Source organism: Nansenia antarctica (genome assembly GCF_963989245.1).
Source record: "Nansenia antarctica genome assembly, chromosome: 7".
NCBI lineage: Eukaryota > Metazoa > Chordata > Actinopteri > Argentiniformes > Microstomatidae > Nansenia > Nansenia antarctica.
The window spans coordinates 1,684,313-1,704,362 of NC_137677.1; the positions used below are offsets into that span (position 1 = coordinate 1,684,313).

At 42.7% G+C, this 20,050-nt stretch overlaps 2 protein-coding genes across 2 annotated transcripts in view; both read left to right on the plus strand.

The window, feature by feature from the left end:
• Window positions 1–12,651, plus strand: part of LOC308161895 (von Willebrand factor A domain-containing protein 3B-like) — a gene marked incomplete at both ends in the record, with an annotated part of 32,134 nt that extends 19,483 nt beyond the window's left edge. Inside the window, 8 exons of the mRNA XM_080535973.1 lie at window positions 1,591–1,753; window positions 4,626–4,742; window positions 5,278–5,399; window positions 5,569–5,661; window positions 6,236–6,335; window positions 6,821–7,061; window positions 7,616–7,704; window positions 12,605–12,651. Coding sequence (XP_080392099.1) covers window positions 1,591–1,753; window positions 4,626–4,742; window positions 5,278–5,399; window positions 5,569–5,661; window positions 6,236–6,335; window positions 6,821–7,061; window positions 7,616–7,704; window positions 12,605–12,651 — 972 coding nt within the window. The remainder of the gene's footprint in view (window positions 1–1,590; window positions 1,754–4,625; window positions 4,743–5,277; window positions 5,400–5,568; window positions 5,662–6,235; window positions 6,336–6,820; window positions 7,062–7,615; window positions 7,705–12,604) is intronic.
• A 2-nt stretch (window positions 12,652–12,653) lies between these two features.
• cnga3a (cyclic nucleotide gated channel subunit alpha 3a) lies at window positions 12,654–18,751 on the plus strand (the record flags this gene model as incomplete). Its single annotated transcript, XM_080535815.1, has 6 exons — window positions 12,654–12,754; window positions 13,332–13,451; window positions 13,648–13,824; window positions 16,882–16,983; window positions 17,081–17,187; window positions 17,355–18,751. The coding sequence occupies 6 exons, from the start codon at window positions 12,654–12,656 to the stop codon at window positions 18,749–18,751; spliced, it is 2,004 nt and encodes a 667-aa protein (XP_080391941.1).
• Between the last annotated feature and the right edge of the window lie 1,299 nt (window positions 18,752–20,050).

The window sequence follows — 20,050 nt, forward strand, 5'->3', positions numbered from 1 at the left end:
TGGACTGGATTTTAGAGTGTGTTGTGCCTATGCCACCCCCCTCCCCCCCTACAATCTGACTTTGGTCTCACCTGCTGTCTGACTAATAGCCTGTTTTGGCCTTCTGCTGGGACAGCAGTTCCCTTGTTCCCACTTTCACCAGCTGCTGTCACGTTTATTGTTGATCCTCCGGGATTAAAAAAACATGTATTATATTGCATTATTATAATCCTCATTCACAGACACTGTTGACGACCAGGCTCAGAGAAGTGGTACAAAACGCCAGCTATCCCAGCTAAGATTCCCATCAAGTCACCCCTGCAGGTCTCCTGAACTGCACCCAGGTGACAAAGAAGACCCTTCTAGAAACACAACGCCTTCACACAGTTCTGAGCCCTTAGTGACCCCTGACCCCAGAGAGAGTTCTCTCTCAGCTACGGAGAGAGAAGAGAGAGAAGAGAGAGAAGAGAGAGAAGAGAGAGAAGAGAGAGAAGAGAGAGAAGAGAGAGAAGAGAGAGAAGAGAGACTGGTCCAGAGGCTGAGAAAGGCATTGGAACACCATCGAGGAGCGCAAGTAGAGGCATGTACATCATTGTATTAACAGTAAGTTGTTAGGGTACTGTATTTACATTAAAGGTAGAGTCTGTGAGTGGCCTGGGGTGGTCCAGTGGTCTAGCACCGTGGTCTACAGTGCACACATATGCCCATGTCGGCATGGGTTAGAATCCGGCCCATGCCCTGCTGACATGCCCTCTTTCCCTTCTTCTCCTTACTTTCCTGTCTGTCTTCACTGTCTCTGTCAAATGAAATTAAGAATATGAGTGGGACTGCCCCACTCTGAAGAAAAAAAGAAAGAAAAGGTAGGGTCCGCGAAATGACATCACCACAGGAAGATGGATGACTTTAGATTCACCCAAGCAAGACGTTTCACCTGCTAGTGACGCGCAAGCATGGTAGTTGAACTCTACAGCCCTGCGACTGCTGAGTCAATTCAGTTGTTAAGTCTGACGTTTAGCAATTTCCGGGTCCAAATAAAAAATCCCCGCACCAGAGTACTAAAGCAGCAGAATGACAGTTCAATCGTTTTTTCGACTCTAGATCTATTCATACAACAAGGGACAGAGCACTTTCCCGTTTTTCCCATATTGTCAGCGTCTTTGAGCCTCGGAAAAGCGCTATACAAATATAATTAATTATTATTATTACTGAGGCATTTCGAAGAGAGCGCCTCAGGCAACGTTGGACCCGGAAACACGTCACGACTTAACAACCGAATTGTCTTCCGTTACACTAACTATCACTGATGGTAGTTCCCCCCCACTATTTCATCGCTAAGTCATATTGTGGAGCCTGCCTCTAAAGAGCTTCTATTGTAAGTTACTTTTAACATACAGTTGTGCCTGATGGACGCAGAATGTTAGGTGGCAGAGAGTTCCAGAGTGTTAGGTGGCAGAGAGTTCCAGAATGTTAGGTGACAGAGAGTTCCAGAGGCGGGGAGCAGAACGGCTGAAGGCTCGAGATCCCATAGTAGTCAGGCGGGCAGTAGGGATAATGATGGCATACAATGTACTGTATGTATGTGTGTTTTAATGTCTTCTCTTGTGGTCACAGGAGATCCAACGCTGTGTTAGAGCTCTGTCTGGCCTGAAGGAGAGATCACTGGAGTCTCCCCAGGATACAAACAGCGATGAGCAGCAGAGAGGGGTGAGGAGGCAGCAGCAGCTGATCTGGGAGCAGTTGCAGAGACTACTTCCTCTCACGTCATCTCACTACGGTGAGTTAGATGATGTTGGATGACAGGTTTGTCTTGATATTGTCATAACACATACATATATTATTCATAAACTGTAGCGTTTGATTTGTTGACAGTGAACAAATCTCCACACCCCACCACTAGTGCATTTCAGCCAGTAAACTACTCAGCATGTAATGTAACCTGACTAGTCGACGGTAGACAAAAAAGAAAAAAAGGATAGATTTAGAGAGAGAGTGAAAGAGAGAGAAGGAAATAGAGACAGATAGACGGAAAGAGGGGAGAGTGAGAGAGAAAGAGAAGTGAGGTAGAAATATGACTCTGTCATTGGGCTCCCACACTTCCCAGGATGCACCCTGGGAGGCCCTGGGTTTAGACGACGGTAACGACCATCTGCCTCCTTTACTCCGCTGGCTGAGTAAAGAGGCTTTCAGTTGATCGCACCGCACCTGGACAGGATCCTGAAACCAACGGGGGTTGGAGAGGAGAAGAGTCCACAGTACTGTGTGTTGTTGTTACACTGCCTCAATATGTTTCATTGTCATGGCAACATTCAATGGAATAAACCTACATTGAAAACTATGATTAGAGAATGAACTATGATGACTGATGGAAAATGGACTGCACTTATATAGCGCCTTTATCCAAAGCGCTTTACAACGGCCTCTCATTCACCCATTCACACACACATTCACACACCAATGGCGGCAAGCTGCCATGCAAGGCGCCGGCCCGCTCACTGGGAGCAATTTGGGGTTCAGTGTCTTGCCCAAGGACACTTCGACATGTGGCCAGCCGGGGCTCGAACCGCCGATCTGCCAACCTTGCGATCATTTGACGGCGACTCCTCTACCTCCTGAGACACAGCCGCAGTGGGAGATACACACTCATAGAGAAGGACAGCCAGAGAGACCCTGCCTATGGGCTGAGGTTACCAGGTTATCTTCCATATCAGAAGAACCGGGTCTGTATAGGCAGATTGTAACCCTGTTAACTCTAACCCTGTGTAGGCTAGCAGACTGTAGCCTAAGTTCCTGCTCTAAAACTTGTGCAGAGAGTGGTCTTTGGAATGATTTGTTCCGGCGGTTTCTATGGTGGCTCAGACGGACCTCTCTTCCTTGACACGGCCACAGCTGCTAGGCCATGCCCGTTTAGTGGTCACATGACATCAAAAGATTACCAGCAATCTAATTATCCTCCCAGTTAAGGTTAGCAGCAATGCATTCTGGGCCTACCTGTAAGTGTTGCTGCTCTCTGTACATTAGAGTTAACATTTGATGGCTCTGTTGAGAGAAGTGTAGATGACCAGACTGAACTGAGCAGCCACCTGCATTCATCATTTCATTATTGATCCAGCCAACGTATAGTTGTAGCAGATGGCCTGGGTTAAGAGGATTACTTTATTGTTGGGGCGGCTGTGTCTCAGGAGGTAGAGTCTCCGTCTAATGATCACAAGGTTGGCAGATCAGCGGTTCGAGCCCCGGCTGGCCACATGTCGAAGTGTCCTTGGGCAAGACACTGAACCCCAAAATTGCTCCCAGTGAGCGGGCCGGCGCCTTGCATGGCAGCTTGCCGCAATTGGTGTGTGAATGTGTGAATGAATGGGTGAATGAGAGGCCGTTGTAAAGCGCTTTGGAGCAGCTTTGGAGCAGCAAAAAAGGCGCTATATAAGTGCAGTCCATTTACCATATTGTGGGTGAGTGATCAAATTCAGTATGAATACCCTAATGATACCTAACTTAAGGACAACATGTCATAGAATCGCATCAATAGATACAACCAATAATAACCAGTCATTACTGTAATGCTCTGTTTTGGATCAGATCCTGAACTGTTTGCACTGTGAACGAGACGAGGTAAACAAACCTCCCCTTCTCCCTCTATCCCTGTATAGGGCTTATAAGGCTCTCTATATCCAGACCGTAAGCACCAAGCACTTCTCCTCTGACATACGCTACACAAAGTATTATTAAACCTCCTGAACTCTATCTTGGAAACAATCCCAAGGTCTATTCCTAGCCTCTTTTCATGGCTACGCTGTACCAATGCCGGTTAGTGAGTTCTGGATATTGTGGCTCTGTGCATGATCGGCCACTGTAACACCTGCGGTAAAGTCAGTACAGGGATTGCGCACTTAAGTGGCTATGTCCAAGAGGGGGCATTAGGGGGCTCAGATGAGCGTTCAAGTCTAATCTGGGATTAGTGGTAGCAGCTCTGCAGATTGACAGATTGACAGATTTCAAAGCTCTCTTTTGGATGACTGGGGTTGCTGTGTTGATATCAGGACAGGTGATACTTTGTGCTCTGTGCTCTGTGCCACATGCTGCTTGTCTCAACCTGCCCTAATCACCCAGATAGCTCGCTCAGCAATACTGAGTCAGATTTGGGTAATCGTTAAATGGATATTCACTAGTAGAGCACAGATTACCCTATACCCTATTCATTATATTTGTATAACGCTTTTCCGAGGCTCAAAGACGCTGACAATATGGGAAAAACTGGAAAGTGTTACTGTCCCTTGTTGTATGAATAGATCCCAGTCTAAAAAACGATTGAACTGTCATTCTACCGCTGTAGTACACTGGTACTCTGGTGCTTTAGTACACTGGTACTCTGGTGCTTTAGTACACTGGTACTCTGGTGCTTTAGTACACTGGTACTCTGGTGCGGAGATTTTTTATTTGGACCCGGAAATTGCTAAACATCACGTCAGACTTAACAACCGAATAGTACAAGTACAAATATAGTTATCAGTCAGTTCATGTACAAGCTATCATAATCAGCCTTTATCATAATGGGACATACTTGTGAAGATTGTGAAGACTTAATTAATCGATTCTGAATTTTGGCAACCACATTTCTCCACTAAAACATGTTTATGTTTTGTCCCTAGGAAAGGATCATTCAGACGTGCCTGAGTACGTGAACACAGTCAGACTCTACTCGTCCAAACTGAGACCTGGACAGGAAGTGCTTGGACGTTCGTCACATGACGGCTGGTATTACACCTGTAGGTTTCCTGCTTCAGATCAGCTCAGGGAGACGGTTCGATGTTGGATGAGATTGAGAGTGATGTGTGTTGACCTACGTATGTGGCTGAATGCAGGGTTCCCACAGGTCCTTGAAATCCTTGAAAGATTGTGAATTTGAGACATGGGTCATTGAAAGTGCTTGAATTCCCCTCTCTCTCTCTCAATTTTTTTTTTATATATTCAAAAAAGTGTTACGTAATTATAGTAAATAAGTCTCTGTATTGCTTAACTTTACACATATTTCACAATGTATTGATTTCCTGTGCTGTGGCAGAGAAGACAAGAGACCATCTAGTGTTCACACATTCAAGCCTCTCTTTTTAATTGTTGTCTGTGAGCAGATAGTTCCTATTATATAAACTCTCATCTAGATCTGTCTCAAACTATGCCGTGTTGGGTCCTTGAATTTGAGGGAATTGAGTCTTGAAAGTCCTTGAAAGGTGCTTGAATGTGATGTTTCAGCAGGTGTGGGAACCCTGTGAATGATTGACAGCTGAGTGTGTTGTCCCTCAGGTTCAGTGGTCCTTGCATGTGGAGATCACAGCTACCTCCTGCAAGGTCAGAGCGGAGCGCTGGAGAGGATCTGTAGAGAGGACATCTTCACACAGGAAGAGGACTCCAAACAAGATCTCACGGTCAAATGAATTGTTTACAGTTTTATATTCAGTTGATAATTCAGTGTAGGTTCTGAGTCAAGATCAATCTTATGAATTAACATGTGATATTCCCAGATTGTTCCCTCTATTGTTCTGACCTGTTTTATTAAGGATGTATTTTTTAAACGTCCTGTAATTGTCCCTTCAGATTGGAGATTCGGTCATCGGGGTTCATCCCCTCTACCCAGACCGCTACTGTCCAGGGTTGGTGCTCAAAGTCTTAGAAGATGAGAAGACTCTGGTAAAATTATATTTCAAATGTTTTATTTACATTCCATAACTTTTTTTATACAACAGTTAGTTCCGACTAAGTAATTTTATTGGACAAGAGGCATTCTATGAGTGCTGATATACAGTATAACAGCACTGGGACTTTTAACTGTATGTATCACTCTGCCGCACAGATGTTCTACTAAATGACCGTTAATTAGACTACATGTTTGTGTTCAGGTTACTAGGCAACAGTCCATTTGAAGTTCAGTTGCGGAACTATTATTATTTTATTTTTTAAAATTAAATAAACAAACAAATCATAATCTGTTGTCGCTTATTACTGTTAACTAATAAATTGCGCTGTAGAACTGTTGTATAAAAGCAATATCACACTCGACGTCGTGCTGTTATACTGAATATCAGCACGGCTGTGGTTGTCTTCGGTTGACCGAATGACCGAATCACAGCTGTGCTGATATTCAGCATACCAGCACTCCCTCTCGTGTGATATTGCTTAATTGTCAAATACACATTAGTGCGCAATGTATTAACCCCTTATTGTCATCTACAGTATAAACACTTCCCATGTGTTTGTATCCTAGGTGAGGTATTATGACGACACTGAAGGACAAGTCTCCAGGCCACAGCTGTTCCTCATTTCATCTCAGAAGTTTTACGACGACGTGACCTTTGCCCTCCAGTGTGAGCAGCGCTGGGTAGGCCAGCCAGTAGTTTCCAGATGCGACCGAACAGCAACTTATCACCTCGGTAATACAAATGCAAATCGCATCGTACAGAAAAATCCCTCATGTTTACATTCATGACATGAGCTCCCTTCAAATCTTTCCATGATTGATGCATCATGCAGTATTTTCTAAGTAACCTGATTTCGACACCTTGGGACTAATACTGTTGGGGCGGCTGTGGCGCAGGAGGTAGAGCCGGCGTCTAATGGTCGCAAGGTTGGCAGATCGGCGGTTCGAGCCCCGGTTGGCCACATGTCGAAGTGTCCTTGGGCAAGACACTGAACCCCAAATTGCTCCCAGTGAGCGGGCCGGCGCCTTGCATGGTAGCTTCCCGCCATTGGTGTGTGAATGGGTGAATGACAGGCCGTTGTAAAGCGCTTTGGATAAAGGCGCTATATAAGTACAGTCCATTTACCATTTACTGTCCTGTCTGTCCTACAGCAGAGGTGGAACAGAGAGTTGGGAGCGGAGGGCGGTTCCTGATCCGCTGGGCAGACGACACCAGCGTTGTTCAGAACCGGGACTGGGTCTTTGGGAAGTGGAGCCGTCCTCACGCCCTGACAGTTGGAGACTACGTTCTAACCCTGGCCGAGTCTACCTCCTCTCACACCTTTCTGCCTGGGGTCGTCCACGGCATCTCTGGAGGAGCTCAGGTGGAAGTTCACTTCATCAGTGGGCAAACGTACGATCATTTCCTTTATGACATCGTGACGTTAGAATTATACGGTTCTATCTCAATTTTTTGTAAAAATTTAGTGTTTTACATAATCTGATCCATTAGGTGTTTATTAATGCCTGTGTGGTGTTATTTTTAAAATGTTGCTTTTTTTGGAGTTAGTAATTCATAAAAATACAAAGGTTCCATCTCACAAAACATAACGGAATGTAAAAACTTTGCCGCTCAATATCTCTGAACTGCCCGAAACGGAGATAGAACCTTATCATTCTAAACTCACGATATTCTATTCTGTGATACTCTAAGCGTAATGTTTTGGTGTTGGGTGTTTAGTGAGGATGATTAGGTCTAGGATGGATGGCATGATCATCTCTAGGAAACGAGCAGCAGAAGGATGCGTGTGTGTCAATTGCCTAATCCTCCCACCTGCTTTAGTTGGCATCACCCTTTCCCCAGGAGACGTTGTAGAGTGCTGCTTCCACACTATTGTAAGACACTTCCCAGGCAACGATGTGGAACTGTGTAAGGAGATCTCTGATGTTGTGTTTGTCTCTGAACAGCTGCCGGCACTCAGACACCTCTCTCTGCTTCTGGCTCTCGGAGGACCAGTTCCACACAGCAGCGCGTCTGTACACCTGCTGCACGCAGGGTGGGAGGCTGGAGACAGAGGAGGAGGGGAGGGAGAAGGGAGATGAAGAGGAGGAGGAGAAGGGAGATGAAGAGGAGGAGGAGAAGGGAGATGAAGAGGAGGAGGAGAAGGGAGATGAAGAGGAGGAGGAGAAGGGAGAGGAAGAGGAGGAGGAGAAGGGAGATGAAGAGGAGGAGGAGAAGGGAGATGAAGAGGAGGAGGAGAAGGGAGAGGAAGAGGAGGAGGAGAAGGGAGAGGAAGAGGAGGAGAAGGGACATGAAGAGGAGGAGGAGAAGGGAGATGAAGAGGAGGAGGAGAAGGGAGAGGAAGAGGAGGAGAAGGGAGATGAAGAGGAGGAGAAGGGAGATGAAGAGGAAGAGAAGAAGGGAGATGAAGAGGAGGAGGGGATGAAGAAGGGAGATGAAGAGGAGGAGGAGGAGGGGAGGGAGAATGAGAATGAGAAGAGAGATGAAGAGGAGGTGGAAGTTGATGAGGAACTGGAGGCCCTTGCCTACTCTGGTGATTCCAGCTCTTCTGGTTTTAGCCAATAGCACATTATAGTGTAAAACCCCCCATTCATATGAATGTGTGTCAACAAATCCTGAGTTTAGAATTATAAGGTTCTATCTCCGTTTAGGGTAGTTCAGAGATATTGAGCGTCAAAGTTTTTACATTCCATTTTGTTTTGTGAGATGGAACCTTTGTATTTTATTAATTACTAACTCACTAACTAACATTAATAAACACCTAATGGATCAGATTATGTAAAAAATAAAATTTTGACAAAAAAGGAGATAGAACCTTAACGTCACGAATTTTTAAATAATACAGCATTACTGATTTTCCCTCTGAGCAAACATACTGTAGTATGTGACGGACATTTGGATTGTGAACGAATCCAATGTCAATGAAAAGGCAGAACTGCATCAAATCTGCCAAACTGTCAACGGTATTCAGCATCAGAGAGACCGTGGTAAAACAGGGATAGTTAGAGGTCCTATATGATATAATTACTAATGCATTTATGTGTTTTTGCTAGTACACACAAGGGCGTAGTGACCAGCCTCTTGTAATTCAGTATTATTGTTCTTTTATAATTAATATATCATTAACCTTGCAGAATTTATTGACATTTGAATGAAGCTGAGATGTGTTGATAGCTAATGATGATGTTATGCTCTGTACCATGATGATAAAAAATAAAATGCTGATTGGTTTACTCCATTGTTCGTGATTAATGTGTCATTATCTGTACAGAATATATTTTTTTTTATCTAAATCAAAGTGTCCAATTAGGCTAATTGCGACAACAGATTTCCTGCAGGACAGGAGGATATGGAGGCAGATTATTCCTGTTGAATATTCATGAGTGGAGGGCCGTGACGTTTTGAATTGATTGAGAGGCTCCGCCCCTTTCCAGAGAGCGCTCCCCGAGGTCTGAGCGTGAGCTGTCCTCCGTCTGCGGTGCTGAATATCACAGTAATAATATTATTATACACAGTAATATAACAATAATGTGTTCCAAAAGTCACACAAAATGATCTTCAACTTGGCAACAACGGAGGAGTGATTGTTCTCTCAAAGAAAAAGAAAAAGGGAATTCATGGCTAATGCAAAGGATTACAATCTAATTTAAAAACATGGAATTACTGGTCAACTTCAGAGGAATTACTGGGACCGTCGGTTTGTGCAAAACTGCGTGAGGAAGAAGAGGCTTCAGGTGGGTTAGACGGCTGTAATAATGACTGTAGTGTCTGAATGGTGTTGATGAAAGTTTGTATGTATATTAACCCATCACTGCCTCATTTTAGTACCCCTGCTCCACTCCCCCCGCTATCCCTCACCTCCTCCGTCTCTCTCCCCTCTCTCTGACTGTTAGTATTTTAATGCATCTGTGTTTGCCAGTGTTTTATTGTTTTATTGTTGTAAATTACTTAACCTTGTTTTATTTCTAGCTCCCCCCCCCCCCCCCCAAAGAGCCACTGCTTTTTGGTCAGGCTGCATTTGTAAATAAGAATTTGTTCTTACATGTTTGCCTGGTTAAATAAAGGTTAAATAAAATAAAAAATAAAAAATTAGAAAGCCTATGAGACACATACAGAAAGACTTTGACCAATCAACTGTTATTGTATACTATAATTGTGGATAAATCTGCGCTCTCTCATAGATGATTTATTGATTACAATGAAACAGGCAGTTTGATGGAAGATGCTTTTATGTTCAAATGATCTTCTCGCACTTTAACGCTAATCTGCCCTGACACGTGTTGTTATGGCCGCGGTCTCCAAGCCACAGATCACCACCGACTAGATAAAACAGTAAACTCGGATGAAGTGTCACTTGAGGTCAATATAAATGTCATGAGTTTAGAATGATAAGGTTCTATCTCCATTTAGAATGATAAGGTTCTATCTCTGTTTAGAATGATAAGGTTCTATCTCCGTTTAGAATGAGAAGGTTCTATCTCCGTTTAGAATGAGAAGGTTATATCTCCGTTTAGAATGATAAGGTTCTATCTCCGTTTAGAATGATAAGGTTCTATCTCCGTTTAGAATGAGAAGGTTCTATCTCCGTTTAGAATGATAAGGTTCTATCTCCGTTTAGAATGATAAGGTTCTATCTCCGTTTAGAATGAGAAGGTTCTATCTCCGTTTAGAATGAGAAGGTTCTATCTCCGTTTAGAATGATAAGGTTCTATCTCCGTTTAGAATGATAAGGTTCTATCTCCGTTTAGGGCAGTTCAGAGATATTGAGCGTCAAAGTTTTTACATTATGTTTTGTGAGATGGAACCTTTGTATTTTATGAATTACTAACTCAAAAATGTCAACATTTTAAAAATAACACCACACAGGCATTAATAAACACCTAATGGATCAGATTATGTAAAAAAAACTCAATTTTGACAAAAATGTAGATATATAAAGATATTATAATTCTAACGTCACGATGTGTTATTCTAGAATAGCACCAACCAGCAGCATGTCATGACATGCATGTCATTCTTAAAAGTAATTACCATTAATTGCCCACCACAATTTTATGAAAATTATGACTTTAAAGCAGTAAGTAAGACATAGTTCAAAGCAGACCTGGGCATTTCAAATACTTTGTTTTGATTGAGTCTTCTTGGCACAAGCCAATTAAATATTTTGTAAAAAAAATAAAAAAATATTTGCAATTCAAATATTATTCTGAATCATGGTACGAAGAAAAAGTTAAACCGGAGTCACTCCATAGTTCCCTCAAAGGTAGGGCTGTGCTCAGCTCATGTTCTGTTCCATGCTGTAGGTTTCTCTGAGTAGATACTTAAAATTGTGTCATGCATGAGCTGTAAGTCCATTGTGTGTTCTGTCGTAAGTTGAAGTATACAATCAAACCTTTGTGAAGCTCAGTGGATGGCAGCTAGATTACAAGGTGCAGCCTACTACCCTGGATAGTCTAATTACACTCATCTCATCCTGAGCCACAATAATACAAAACACTATTGTTATACTGCTGTCACTACAGAATTATAATACCAATTTAAATTCATACAGTTCTATTCTACTTCTGAAATTGGTAACTGTTAGGGTTAGGGTTAATAATAACTAACATTAACCCTATTAATATTAACCCTATTAATATTAACTGTTCATAATTAATAACTGTTCTATTGCACAAGAATGACTGGTAATGTCTATGTGATCCCTACATGTCCTGTAAGGTAACGTCCCGTAACACAACATAACAACAACATGCAGAATATGCTGTAAATATCATGAACCAGAAGGCCTCACACATATACAGTAATAGTTACTGTACTGGCTATAGCTTAGCCGCCTGGTTATTTTAAGGTGAGGTGATCTTTCTGTGATCTTGCTCATCCTGTTGAGTGTTTAAGAGGTAATCAGGATGTATTCTTAGGTGCTGTGCTCAGGTGCATCTCAGTGCTCCACATCACGTTTTCCTGGCCTGGGTTTGATTAGATCCCCAGGTAAAAACAATCTGGACTTTTAATGGTTGGAAAAAAGTGCCCACTTATCTCAATCAGATTAATCTCTCCATCTATCAGCTCCAGACACCTGCATAGCCCCTGTGGTTTCCAAAATAGACTAAGTATAGGCCTACTACATAAATGGTAAATGGACTGCACTTATATAGCGCCTTATTCCAAAGCGCTTTACAACGGCCTCTCATTCACCCGTTCACACACACATTCACACACCAATGGCGGCAAGCTACCATGCAAGGCGCCGGCCCGCTCACTGGGAGCAATTTGGGGTTCAGTGTCTTGCCCAAGGACACTTCGACATGTGGCCAGCCAGGGCTCGAACTGCCGATCTGCCAACCTTGTTGCGATCATTAGACGCTCTACTCTACCTCCTGTGCCACAGCCGCTCCACATACTACATATATTATTCAGCCTTCCATACATAGTAGTTCAGGCTGAGTGAAGCCAGTGGCATTTTGGATACATTACAAATAATTCTGTCTATAAGTTACAGTATATCAAATGTGATGGGTTACAAAAACATCCCATGTTTTTCATACAAGCAAATCACTGAAAAAACTATGTGATAGAAGAGGATGTATAGATGTGTGTCTAATGTTTTAGCTGTGACTTGACCAATGATTGGTGCCCTACGTTGGCCAATCGTGAGCTTAGAATTATCTATCAATTTTTGGTCAAAATTGAGTTTTATACATAATCTGATCCATTAGGTGTTTATTAATGCCTGTGTGGTGTTATTTTTAAAATGTTGACATTTTTTAGTCAGTAATTAATAAAATACAAAGGTTCCATCTCACAAAACATAATGGAATGTAAAAACATTGACGCTCAATATCTCTGAACTACCCTAAACGGAGATAGAACCTTATCATTCTAACGTCAAGCAATGCCCTTTGACCTGTGTGACCTTTGACCTGTGTTATCTACAGTGTTGTGTAAGGCTGGATGCCGCTGGCCAACAGCGCCTGACGAGTGAGCATGGCGAAGATCTCCACAGAGCAGTCCTACCCGTCTCGACAACGGCCGTCCATCCGCACGCCCAACGACGATCTGGACCTCATTGAAAATGGGGCCAGCAGGTCAGAGGTCACCCTGGAATATAGTATTCATAGTCAATAAACAATGTTTAGTATGAGGACTGGATTTGGATATAAAGTGTAGTGTTCTGTATAGAAAGGAATGTGTCAGAAAGGAAGAATATACTGTTGTGGGATATAATTGATTCTTAATAGATTTAGTAGAACTAAAGTAGAATTGTCTCCAAAGAGGCCTTTTATTAACATGAGCGCAGAGAGAAACGAGCAGACCAATAAGCAAGAAGCAAAAAGCCCCCAATGATGGGTGGGACTCATATTTATAGAACTGTCCTTGGTCATGAGGTCACTATTCTTGGGAACCAATCATATTATACAAATCTGTGATTACACAAGTTATGGGCCCTGTCCATAGTCAGAATTATTCACTGCGACACAGATTAAGGAAGGAAATGGGCCTTCCTTGAGTGCTAGATTCGCCAAACTGTAGAGAGACTTACATTGCTCAGTATAAAATGATATAAAACCCCAACAATACAACACAGCACGTGTGTACAGTTGTAGTAATAAAAGTGTCATGTCAAGTGCTGTCATCCCACCTCCACCACCCTCTTTCTTCCAGGACCCACTCTCTTTACGAGGACACCTCCTCTGAAATGCAGGGGGTCGTCTCCATAGCAACTAGCAGACCCCTCGCGGAGTCTCGCAGGAGTTCATTTGCAGGTGCCGGAGCCATGGCCAGGTATTCAGCACCGCACCATTTCACCCACATCACTACCGTACTGTTCATACGGCTGGTTTCGTTTCCCGCCTGATCAGAATGACGTGATCAAACACAGCTACCAGATGAACCAGTCCATGTAGCTACAAGTGGTGCTAGCTCAGACACGGTGTGTTTTACGTCGCGTTGTTGTTTTACCTCCCTACTGACACTCCAGGGTTTCTCACTTGCTGTTCATGCTGCGGAATTGGGCGTCTCACAGACTTCAGGGTGAGGTCGAGAGACCCGACTCCTTCCTGGAGCGTTTCAGGGGCCCGGAGCTCAAAGTCGAGTCCAGTCGAGGGAGCAATGCCCAGTCCTCCCTGGGCCACCCTGACCACCTCCGCAAGAGAAAGTAAGTCAGCCAGGTTACCATGACGATGATGATGGTCGATGAAAAATACTGTCTTCTTTCTTTACTGGACCCTAACAACCCTAAACTGTAAATGTTCTTGATTCAAACTTGCGATTAGCTTCATTTTTTAGTTTTAGGAAAACTTTCTAACACAACATTGTCACAGAGCACACTGGAATTACTCTCAATTCATATTGAAATGGTAGTCATGCTGCACTGAAACTGTACTCTCTTTTCTTCATGTCAGTCATTGGCCACTGGCTATGTTCAACATGAACAACTGCAACAACACAGATGAGTAAGTGTACCGCCCGTGGGTCAACAACTAGGATACTGTAGTAGTCCTGTAGCTCTTCACAGAGGAAGAAGACTAGCATAGCATTAGAACCTTTGGGTCATTACTAGCATAGCATTAGAACCTTTGGGTCATTCATGCTATTGGTAGATGGCAAAATCCTGGCCGTATTGTAGAAGAATACGTATAGGATATAGATTTTAGCATTCAGTGTACCTATCAAATGATAAGGTATGTTGTTATTTGATAGATCGATCCCTCCTCCTTATCTAGATCTGAAATCTGAGGCTGGTTTGACTGATTTCATCATCCGTCCAGCATGGCTGCACCATTTTATATATATATATACTTACTTTATAAAGTATACAGATATATGTGTATATGTTACAGTACATGTGGGAAAACTAGGGTTAACCCTACCCCTACCCCTACCCCCAACCCTAACCATAACCTTAACCCTAGCACCCTAGCACCTAACCCTAACCCTAGTTTTCCCACATGTACCGTAACATATATATAGATATAGATATAGATTATATCTGTATAATAAAGAGAGTAAGTAAATGGTAAAGGTTATCTCAGTCCAATGACGTGGTGAACATAAATGGGAGTAGTGTCGCCACCTGCTGGTTCAGTGTGTAACTACACCGTTGCATTTCAACAATCTAATTTGAAACACAAAGGAAACACATGGGGGGAACACTGTTTCAAACTGGATATCATACAATGATTACAGCCGCCTCAGGTGCAATCTGATTGGGTATGATGAACTCAATGTCAAGCACCCACCACGTCTCGATAGGATAGTATGTGTATTCCTCTAGCGTTGTGTCATCTATTGGCTGAAAATAGATGGCTGAAAATTTTAAAATAAAAGTGGGTAACATTAATATCACAAGAAAAGAGGATATTACATACCTGGGCTCCATCTTAGAGGCAAATCTTTCCGGAGATAAAATGGCAGCAAAAGTAATCAAAAAAGTGAACCATAGAACTAGATTCTTGTACAGGATATCCTCACTTGTCAGTAAAAACACACTGAGGACCCTATCAGGAGCTCTCATTCAATGTCACTTCGACTATGCCGTAACATCATGGTACTATAGAACCACAAAGGCCCATAAAACAAGACTCCAGACAGCCCAAAATAAACTGGTTAGGCTTCTGCTAGGCCTCAACCCTAGGACACATCTAACCGCTGCTCATTTTTTGAGCCTTGATTGGCTACGAGTAGTTGACAGAGTGCAGCAGCTTGCACTGGGCCTGGTCTTCAAGATACGCTACACCACAAAGACACCCAAGTACCTGTCAACATACTTCCAAAAAGTGAACAACGTCCACACATACAACACCAGAGGAAGCTCCACGAACCACGTTCAACCGCGTTGCACCACAAACAAGGGGTTAAACTCGTTTGCAAACTATGCAGTAAAAATGTGGAACGCCCTTCCTATAATCTTAAAGGAGTGCAAAACACTGCCCACCTTCAAAACCACTCTCAAAAAACATTTACAGGAGGCTGCAATCCGTAACTGGACCCTCTAAATCAAAAATCAGATTAAAAGACCCGAACTACCCACTGTACATACTTTGTGTTTTGTCCCCCGCCCCCACCTGTGGTGTATGTCCCCACCTGTCCTACCCGCTGTACATACCTTATGTTTTGTTGTAATGTTCTTCCCATGATGGATGTATGTTTATCTTGTAGATAGTAATAGTTATTTGTCTGTATTATCTTGTAGATAGTACTAGTTTTTTTCTTTTGTCTGTCTTACATGTAACGATGAATTGAGAATCAAGGACCCCAATTGAAATAAGCCAGTGGCTTTCTTGGGTTTTTATCCTTTTAGTTGACCTTGTATGTAATATGTACTTTCATGTACCTACTTCTGCAAACCTTCTAATAAAGTTTTCAATCAATCAATCAATCAATTAGTCTGATAGGACTACTAGTCCCATAGTGCACCAGTAGTCCTTCCTATGTGACTTTAGTCCCCCCTCAATCGACAATGTGAACAATAAAAATGTTATCCATAGCAAAAAAGAGGACAAGAAGGATGATGTAAAAAAAGATGAAAAAAAAGATGGGGACAAGAAAGATGAAAAGAAGGATGAGAAGAAGGATGAGAAAAAAGATGAAAAGAAGGATGACAAGAAAGATGACAAAAAGAAAGAGGAGCCTCCGTAAGTATGCCATAGCCGTAGTGTAGATGCTACAGGTTGTGGGGGATTAAGCACACCTGGCATGCTAGTAAAGCATTTTAGCAAAGGGGTCAATGAATCATTTCAAAACAAAGATCGACTCAAGTGGCGGTGACACTTTTGTGATTATTCAACACTTCACACTAAACACTGTAAAGACCTCCGTCTCTTCAGGTTACACCTTAACTGCTCCTCCTGAGACATCCACTACCCCCCAACACTGCGTCTCCTGAGACACCTGCTTTCCCCTCTACTGTGTCCCCTATGACTTCTACTGCCCCCCTTGTACTGTCTTCTCTGTTCTCCAGTGTCTATATATAAACAAAAAAGGGAAAAAAACTTTTCCTTCTATCACTGAGACTGCCAATGGCCCCGGGCCTGAGCTAGATTACTCTTCCTGATACGACTGGTGGATTGATGATTCACTTGCTTAGTCAAATGTATTGATTGTAAGTCGCTTTGGAATAAGGCGTCTGCAAAAATGTAAATATAAATGTAAAGACATTTTGTTTTTAGAGCAATAAGTGCAGTCCATTTTGTAACCTGAAGTGTTTTTTCAGAAAAGACATTTGGATCATGGACCCAGCAGCAGACATATACTACAGGTGGCTGACGATAATTGCAGCACCAACATTTTACAACCTGATGATGCTCGTGACAAGGTCTGTTTTAGAAATTCATAAAAGTATTTTTTATGACCATTTTTTATGTTTAACTTACAGTGACTTACAATATGAATGTTTGTTAATTTTCCTCCAGGTCCTGTTTTAATGAACTCCAGGACACTTACACGACACTATGGATCGTCCTGGACTATTCCTCAGATCTTCTCTACTATCTGGATACGTTTGTCAGAGCAAGAACAGGTACAGTTCTTAAACTTTGTGGGGCGTTGTCTGTGTTTTGTAATTGATTAAGTGAGAGTAAATTCTGAAACCACCTCCATGCTCCACCACATTTAATGTTTCATCAGAAGGTGCATTTGAAAGTGATGATAGCTATTTGATTTTAACACTTTTCATGCTTTCGACAGGTTTTCTGGAGCAAGGACTGCTTGTGAAAGACTCCAAGAAATTAAGAGACAAATACAGAGAAACACCACAATTCAAATACGACATGCTTGCAATAATACCAACAGATATAATAATGTTAAAGGTGGGTTATAACCACCCCGAACTCAGATTCAACCGACTCTTCAAAATGGCTCGACTTTTCGAGTTCTTTGACCGCACGGAGACCAGAACCAATTTCCCCAACATCTTTCGAATCAGTAACCTTGTACTTTACATCATGATCATCATCCATTGGAACGCTTGCATCTTCTTCGCCATCTCCAAAACCATCGGGTTTGGGACTGACACCTGGGTCTACCCTAACATCAGTCACCCGGAGTACGGACGTCTCGCCAGGAAGTACATCTACTGCCTGTACTGGTCCACGCTGACCCTCACCACCATCGGAGAGACACCTCCTCCGGTCAAGGACGTCGAGTACATCTTTGTCGTCGCCGACTTCCTCATCGGTGTGCTGATCTTCGCCACCATCGTCGGTAATGTCGGTGCCATGATTTCCAACATGAACAAGTCACGTGCCGACTTCCAGGCCAAGATCGACTCCATCAAGCAGTACATGCAGTTCCGAAAGGTCACCAAAGACCTGGAGGCCAGGGTCATCAAGTGGTTCGACTACCTTTGGACAGAGAAGAAAACCTGCGACGAGAAGGAGGTGTTGAAGAACCTCCCGGACAAGCTCAAAGCTGAGATCGCCATCAACGTCCATCTCGACACACTCAAGAAAGTGCGCATCTTCCAGGATTGCGAAGCCGGCCTGCTGATCGAGTTGGTGCTCAAGCTGCAACCTCAAGTGTTCAGTCCTGGAGATTACATCTGTAAGAAGGGCGACATCGGAAGGGAGATGTACATTATCAAAGAGGGGAAGTTGGCCGTGGTGGCTGACGACGGAGTCACACAGTTCGTGGTTCTCAGTGACGGCGCGTACTTCGGGGAGATCAGTATCTTGGGCATCAAGGGCAGTAAGGCGGGCAACAGGAGAACGGCCAACATCAGAAGCGTGGGCTATTCGGATCTCTTCGCCCTGTCCAAAGACGACCTGATGGAGGCGCTGACGGAGTACCCGGACGCTAAGAAGGCTCTAGAAGAGAAGGGGTCGGCCATGCTGAGGAAGGATAACATGATCGACGAGGCCTTGGCCGCTGCTGGGGCCGACCCCAAGGATCTGGAGGAGAAGGTTACCAGGCTTGATAAGAACCTCAACCTCATGCAGACCAAGTTTGCCAAACTCATGGCAGAGTTCACCTCTAGCCAAGGGAAGATCAAGCAGAGGATCACCAACATGGAGTCTCAAGTGAAGACTATGCGGCCGGAGGATCTGTCTGAGGTGATCGCAGACAAAGACAAAAAGACCCAATAATTTGACGATGACGTGTCGTGCAATTTACCCCAGAGACTTTATAGTTAAAGAGATGTTTTTTTGGTTTTATAAAATACCAGAAAGGTAGTTTGATACTTTTTAAACACACATTATTTCTATCTATTTCTAACTATCTTCTATGTACATTATGACCCTTGTATCATGCACCCCTAAATATGTGTCAAAATGTTCATAACAGGAGGTGCTACCCAGTTGTAGTGTTCGGTGAGTGTACATCTACATATGCAGAGAGTGTTAAATTTGCATCTCCAGAATCATCATGAAAGTGTCAGGTTCAGAGACACTTCGTGACGTTAGAATTATAAGGATCTATCTCCATTTTTGTCAAAATTGAGTTTTTTACATAATCTGATCCATGAGGTGTTTATTAATGCCTGTGTGGTGTTATTTTTTTTTAAATGTTTACATTTTTAGTTAGTAATTAATAAAATACAAAAGTTCCATCTCACAAAACATAATGGAATGTAAAAACTTTGACGCTCAATATCTCTGAACTGCCCTAAACGGAGATAGAACCTTATCATTCTAAACGGAGATAGAACCTTCTCATTCTAAACGGAGATAGAACCTTATCATTCTAAACGGAGATAGAACCTTATCATTCTAACCTCACGACTTGTTTGAGCAATTGGGAGATACTTTGTTTCTACATTTTCATCAGATAGCCTTTTAGTGGTTTGAGGACATTAGTAGTCTAGTCTTGTGACACAGAGAATAATATCATGTAGGAAGATGATCTGTCAATGCAATCTGTGTGTGAATGTGGCATGTGTATTATGGTGGGCTCATATTGGGCTCATTGTTTTTTTAATAACAGTCAGGAAGGTTCCTGGACTGATCTTGACCTGTCAGTGCATAAAATTGGCTGAAATTGACAACACATGTGAATATGCGAAAATGTTTCATGTGAATAACATATTGTATGCACAAATCTCAGACATAAAAACGACACTGTCATTAAAACATGTATTTGATTTGCAATTATCTACATGTTCAAACAATGTCAGTATAAAATGCCGGTATGTATGTTTTAGAAAGTGTTCATATTCAAACAGAAATGTAAAATAAATGCAAAACAATTATAATATTCTTGTGTCTATTCTTTGTCGTAAAGAAAATTGTACTGACATTATTTTGATACAGCAATTATATTAATAGTCTACTGAATTCCTCCTCTACAACACCTGCACAGCAATACAGTAAACAACAACCAGGACTGATCAGTCAGATGGAGCATTCGGTAAACAACAACAGCAAGGTAATGAATTAGCTGAGTTA